This window comes from Nanorana parkeri, unplaced genomic scaffold (assembly GCF_000935625.1).
Source record: "Nanorana parkeri isolate BGI_ZX_2015 unplaced genomic scaffold, ASM93562v1 scaffold344, whole genome shotgun sequence".
NCBI lineage: Eukaryota > Metazoa > Chordata > Amphibia > Anura > Dicroglossidae > Nanorana > Nanorana parkeri.
Genome location: NW_017306612.1, coordinates 1,091,075 through 1,097,757, shown reverse-complemented (window position 1 = coordinate 1,097,757; position 6,683 = coordinate 1,091,075). Strand labels below are relative to the sequence as shown.

Here is a 6,683-nt window from a genome sequence, read left to right as displayed (position 1 = left end):
CCCCATAGCTGAGAAAGGAAAACCGACCTCTACATGTCTGTGCCGCCCTAGATTTCGGGTCAGACCACTGAAGGACGCCGACAATGGGGAAGCCAATCAGGCCCATCACCCACCCGAGATGCAGATACGCTGCTAAGGTTAAACAGCCAGTCGGTGCAGGGGGCAGGTTCCCCTGAGGATTTATAGTTTCCTTCACTCCTGTAGAAGTGTCGGGGGAAGGGGGGCTGGGTAATGCAGAAAACAGGAAGATTCTGGACTGGGGATGTTGTGCAATGCACCAGGCAGCCAGGAACTCGGGTTGGTGCCGGTTATAGGGATGGAGGCCCCATAAAGGGGGAGTTTGTATCTTCATTGATGATTGAACACACAGAATGATACAATGCTGAGCGGAGCCTTCCTCTGATATCAATGAAGGACTCAACCTGGTCTGCGTATGCTCAGCAGGAACCAATGATCGCTGGCCAGTCTTCTCTCACCCGGTTCAGACAGAAAATATAAAGAAGAGTGCTTGGTGAAATATCAGCATGAGGTTTGATTGGCGGTGTCGCTCTGCTCACAGGACGCAGGGTTCGATCTCTGCTCACAGGACGCAGGGTTCGATCTCTGCTCACAGGACGCGGGGGATGATGGTGAAGGGGACGATGGGGCTGCTGGCCTCCAGTTCCAGGGCGGTCAGGAAGCATTCCGTAGCGGAATCGTCATTCCCCTGAGCCTGCAGCACCTCCCCCAGGCTGTTCCACACTTCATGGGCCGTGGAGTTCACCTGGACGGCGTCTCTCAGGATCTTCTCTGCCAGGCTGTACCGGCCCAAGTGGTGGAGGATGAGACTCTGCAAAAGAGAAACAATACACGTGTGTTATGCGGAGGATCTCCTGAGAGCAATGACTTACACAATACAGGAGATGTGGATGAACCTTTCTGGACACCTGATCACCCCACCTATATGAGCTTGTTGGACATTCCATTCCAAAACCATCAATATGAACTCTCCCCCCCCCCCCCCCCACCTACCTTTCGTGTCTATACCATCCTCCACTCTTCTGGGAAGACTTTCCACATGATCTTGGAAGGTTGTCCCATTGGTGAGGTCAGGTACTGATCTTGGACGAGATGACCTGACTCACAATCAACGTTCCAATTCACAAAGGTGCTCAGTAGGGATGAGGGGTCAGGGCTCTTCGGAGACCACTCAAGTTCCTCCACCAAACTGGTCACACCGTGTCTTTATGGAGCTGGCTTTGTACACAGGGGACAGTCATGGTGGAACAGAAAAGGGTCTTCACCAAACTGTGACCACAAGGCTGGAAGAGCTCCATTGTCTACAATGTCTTTGTATGGTGGAGGATGAATAGAACCTTCACTGGGGACACCTGAACCCCATCATTCGGAGGGGAGTCCACATACTATGGGGCCATGTGGTGTACTAGGACCGTTCTATAACTCGGCACAATGTAATCACATCGTGTCTGTGTGCAACACATGGGGCACATCAATGATGTCACCGGTGCCACACATGGGGCACATCAATGATGTCACCGGTGCCACACATGGGGCACATCAATGATGTCACCGGTGCCACACATGGGGCACATCAATGATGTCACCGGTGCCACACATGGGGCACATCAATGATGTCACCGGTGCCACACATGGGGCACATCAATGATGTCACCGGTGCACCATATGGCACTTTGTTGCAGGTAAAAGGCTCCAGTTCTGGTCTTGTTGATTCTACAGGATTTATGGACTTTGTTTATTTATAGAACAAGAACCCGTCCGATGCAGAAAGATCTATTACTGCCCTAATCTGAGGGGAGAGGATTGTTGGCGGGGTCACTGTCCGCACCCTCCAGGCCTCGGGGGACAGAGTCTATCCACAAAGACATCACAGAATATTAGAATTGATGCCGATAATAAGATGAAAGGAGAAGAACGGATCATCCTCCGACCTTATGTCACCGGTGCCACACATGGGGCACATCAATGATGTCACCGGTGCCACACATGGGGCACATCAATGATGTCACCGGTGCCACACATGGGGCACATCAATGATGTCACCGGTGCCACACATGGGGCACATCAATGATGTCACCGGTGCACCATATGGCACTTTGTTGCAGGTAAAAGGCTCCAGTTCTGGTCTTGTTGATTCTACAGGATTTATGGACTTTGTTTATTTATAGAACAAGAACCCGTCCGATGCAGAAAGATCTATTACTGCCCTAATCTGAGGGGAGAGGATTGTTGGCGGGGTCACTGTCCGCACCCTCCAGGCCTCGGGGGACAGAGTCTATCCACAAAGACATCACAGAATATTAGAATTGATGCCGATAATAAGATGAAAGGAGAAGAACGGATCATCCTCCGACCTCCGACCTTCACCGAAATGCTTATTGAGTTCATTCTTCAGAAATAATCTATTTACACCACAGCGGTGACACCACCAATGTCCCCCCTCCCCCAACACCGCCAGACATGACTCCGGGTCTCCACCAACGCCAGCAGAGAGAGGAGGGGGCGTCACCCGGCGGGATAAGGTATACCGCCGAGTCCCCTCCTCTCTCCTGACACTGTCGGGCGTTCGGTCCGTGACAGAGTGCCCGTCTTTTCATAGGGGGCGACAGTCATTTTGGTGTCACCCCTGCAATGGCGGCCGCACCCCCCTTGTGACGCCACTACATGATACTTTTATTACAGTGGATGTAAACCCTAAAAATTAAGTTCTCGAATTTGTTTCATTTGGTCTGTTAAAGTTTTGCTACATCTGCTGATCCTGCCAGAAATCCAGTGAGCTGATAACTTCCTGTGCTGACTGTTATCGGTTACATTGTTCCCAGCTCTCTCTGTGGACAACAGAACACCTCCTCCGAGGCTATGGAGATAAGGAGAGGGGGGCAGTGTTCTGTAGTCATGTCCTGGGGTGCAGACGCTGCTTCTTGGCGGGATCACCGGATAAGAATAAAGGAAAACTAATGCAGCCGCCACCTCTCAGGACTGCTAAGCTGACATTTTGGGGGTTTAATAAATGCAAAACCTGAACTTTGCCCAATATTTTTTACTAGAGGTGCCGCGCTCCCCCTCCGGCCCCCCTGAGGTCCTGTCCAAGTAGAACATACAAGGGGTCACGCATTACCTGCAATACAAGGCGTTTCTGTTCTCGGGTTCGGATACATTGTAACAAACGCTGAGATCAGGAAATAATAACCATCATACAGGCAAATTAAAGAAACCTCAATCCTGACTCCCCACCCCCGGGGCTATTGATGATCTGTATGACAAGGTGACCCCCCCTCCCCTCCCCCACAGGACAATGGTGCAGCCAGAAGCCCCCCCGTCCGGTTGGATCAGTTGCTGGAGAGTGATGTAGCCGGCAGCTATGAGGCTTTGTGTCAGTGCGCTCCATAGACCCCGGCCCTCATCGCTGATCCATGCTGGGCCCCCACAAAGGAGCCACAATGCTACAATGACAGGACCGGAGGGGTTTACATCAGGGGTCAGCCACCTTCTCCACATTAAGCGCCGCGTTCACAAGCATCAGACAACCGGCGTGACGGAGAACAATGGCGCGTTGTAGTTTGTTTTCACTTTTTGCATGAATAGTTGTACGGCTGAAATCATTCATTATATTTCATGAGATAAATATCCCAAAAACAGCACAACTAGGAGGGCAAAACCTGATCACACAAACGTGTCAGACCTCAGCCCCAGTGCATGCACTTCAGATCGCAGCTAGGCTCCAATGTATGCACATCAGACCAGCCCCAATATATGTACTGCAGACCTCAAATCAGCCCCAATGAATGTAGGTCAGACCTCAGATCAGCGTTGGTACATGCACTTCAGACCGCAGCTTGGCCCCAAAGCATGCACATCAGACCTCAGATCGGGCCCAGTGCATGTATGTCAGACCTCAGATCGGGCCCAGTGCATGTATGTCAGACCTCAGATCGGGCCCAGTGCATGTATGTCAGACCTCAGATCGGGCCCAGTGCATGTATGTCAGACCTCAGATCGGGCCCAGTGCATGTATGTCAGACCTCAGATCGGGCCCAGTGCATGTATGTCAGACCTCAGATCGGGCCCAGTGCATGTATGTCAGACCTCAGATCGGGCCCAGTGCATGTATGTCAGACCTCAGATCGGGCCCAGTGCATGTATGTCAGACCTCAGATCGGGCCCAGTGCATGTATGTCAGACCTCAGATCGGGCCCAGTGCATGTATGTCAGACCTCAGATCGGGCCCAGTGCATGTATGTCAGACCTCAGATCGGGCCCAGTGCATGTATGTCAGACCTCAGATCGGGCCCAGTGCATGTATGTCAGACCTCAGATCGGGCCCAGTGCATGTATGTCAGACCTCAGATCGGGCCCAGTGCATGTATGTCAGACCTCAGATCGGGCCCAGTGCATGTATGTCAGACCTCAGATCGGGCCCAGTGCATGTATGTCAGACCTCAGATCGGGCCCAGTGCATGTATGTCAGACCTCAGATCGGGCCCAGTGCATGTATGTCAGACCTCAGATCGGGCCCAGTGCATGTATGTCAGACCTCAGATCGGGCCCAGTGCATGTATGTCAGACCTCAGATCGGGCCCAGTGCATGTATGTCAGACCTCAGATCGGGCCCAGTGCATGTATGTCAGACCTCAGATCGGGCCCAGTGCATGTATGTCAGACCTCAGATCGGGCCCAGTGCATGTATGTCAGACCTCAGATCGGGCCCAGTGCATGTATGTCAGACCTCAGATCGGGCCCAGTGCATGTATGTCAGACCTCAGATCGGGCCCAGTGCATGTATGTCAGACCTCAGATCGGGCCCAGTGCATGTATGTCAGACCTCAGATCGGGCCCAGTGCATGTATGTCAGACCTCAGATCGGGCCCAGTGCATGTATGTCAGACCTCAGATCGGGCCCAGTGCATGTATGTCAGACCTCAGATCGGGCCCAGTGCATGTATGTCAGACCTCAGATCGGCCCCAGTGCATGTATGTCAGACCTCAGACCGGCCCCAATATATGTACTGCAGACCCCAGATCAGCCCCAACGGCTGTACATATGAGGTGGATGTTCCAGGCTTTGCACTTGACAGCCTACTGAGCTGTCAATTACAGCCAACGGCAGCAGGCACAAGCGCGTGCGCGGGGGTTGCGGATGCCTACTTTACATAACGGGTGACGGGAGGCCTCCGTCTGCCTTTTTACCTACTAACCCCCTGAAGGTGGGGTCTGTACGAGTGTCTGCCACAAACCATTGGTACCTAACACTGAGATGTGTATCTAGTGGTGCTGGCCATTGATGTACCTGATTGGCATGCTTGCATTATGTTTTACATTTTCCTGAAGGGGGACAATACTGATTGACGGGCCAATTAGTCCGGCCACATAAAGGGGGATCCCGCTTATCCAGGTCCAGAAAGCAAACCTACAGCAAGTGTGAAAGTCACATCAGTAATGACCTGCGATAAAAGATTCACAATGACTTGATAAATGGCACCAGCCAATCCCTGCCGACCACAACGGTCAGAGGGAAGCCGGAAATATCTTCCAAACGATGAGATAATCCCAATCCGGAGATGGAGACTCCACATCTCCGGATTGGGAGCAGATAGTATACAGGGGTACGGGTAATATACAGGGGTACGGGTAATATACAGGGGTACGGGTAATATACAGGGGTACAGGTAATATACAGGGGTACAGGTAATATACAGGGGTACAGGTAACATACAGGGGTACGGGTAACATACAGGGGTACGGGTAATATACAGGGGTACAGGTAACATACAGGGGTACGGGTACTCCTAGAATGAGATCCTAATAGGTTGGACTTGATGGACTAATGTCTTTATTCAACCTCAAATACTATGTAACTATGTAACATGTGTGACCAGAGGAAGGTCTGCGCACTCACCAGTCTCTGCATGCTCTTCACATGTGTGGGGCTGATAGACAGGGCCTCTTCATACCATCTCTTGGCATCGTCGATGTTTCCCCGCAGCTCGGACACCTGACCTCTCATATAGAGCACATTGTGTGACATGGGGAACAGGTTAGCGGCTTCCTGGATGCAGGCGGTGGCCTCCGATGGTTTGCCTATGCCGATGTACACCTCCGCTGTAAGGGGGACACAGACAGTAACGTGTTACAATCGACATTCACTACAACATTCTTCCCCTAAGCACTGCCGAAAGTCTGATAGATGTGCGATAGCGCTGCACTGATGTATATAAAATGTGTGTTCTCCTTTAAGAAGGTCAACCCGTCTTGGAAGTACAGTGCGTGGACCTGGTCCTGGTTCTGGTCCACCTCTCTGATGAAGATACGCAAACCGCTCATCACATATCAATTCTCTGGGTGTGTGGTCAGGAGTCCAAATGTTCATTTCACTTGGTGAGTCGCCTAAAATATTTACCAACAGCATCAGATACATCCAGCACGTTTCTGGGGGGAAAGGCCTCCCCCCCACTTCTTCAGGGCATGAGCAAATGGTATGCGAAAAGACGCATCCATGCACATCGCAGACCAGCGGCCATGCGTTATAGCGTGCTGCTGGTGTGAATGGCCCTAATACCACATAAGATGCCGGCATAGTGCCATACACATACGTTACAATGTACATAGCAGTATACTAAAAACAGGAAGGACCCCCTTCAATTCCACCTCCCCCCCTCCCCCTCCCG

At 51.8% G+C, this 6,683-nt stretch overlaps 1 protein-coding gene across 1 annotated transcript in view; it reads right to left on the bottom strand.

The window, feature by feature from the left end:
• Positions 1-6,683, bottom strand: part of TTC7B (tetratricopeptide repeat domain 7B) — a 112,451-nt gene that overhangs the window by 26,633 nt on the left and 79,135 nt on the right. Inside the window, exons 19-20 of the mRNA XM_018558519.1 lie at positions 5,915-6,117; positions 607-829 (exon numbers count right to left, since the gene is read on the bottom strand). Coding sequence (XP_018414021.1) covers positions 608-829; positions 5,915-6,117 — 425 coding nt within the window. The 3' untranslated portion in view covers position 607. The remainder of the gene's footprint in view (positions 1-606; positions 830-5,914; positions 6,118-6,683) is intronic.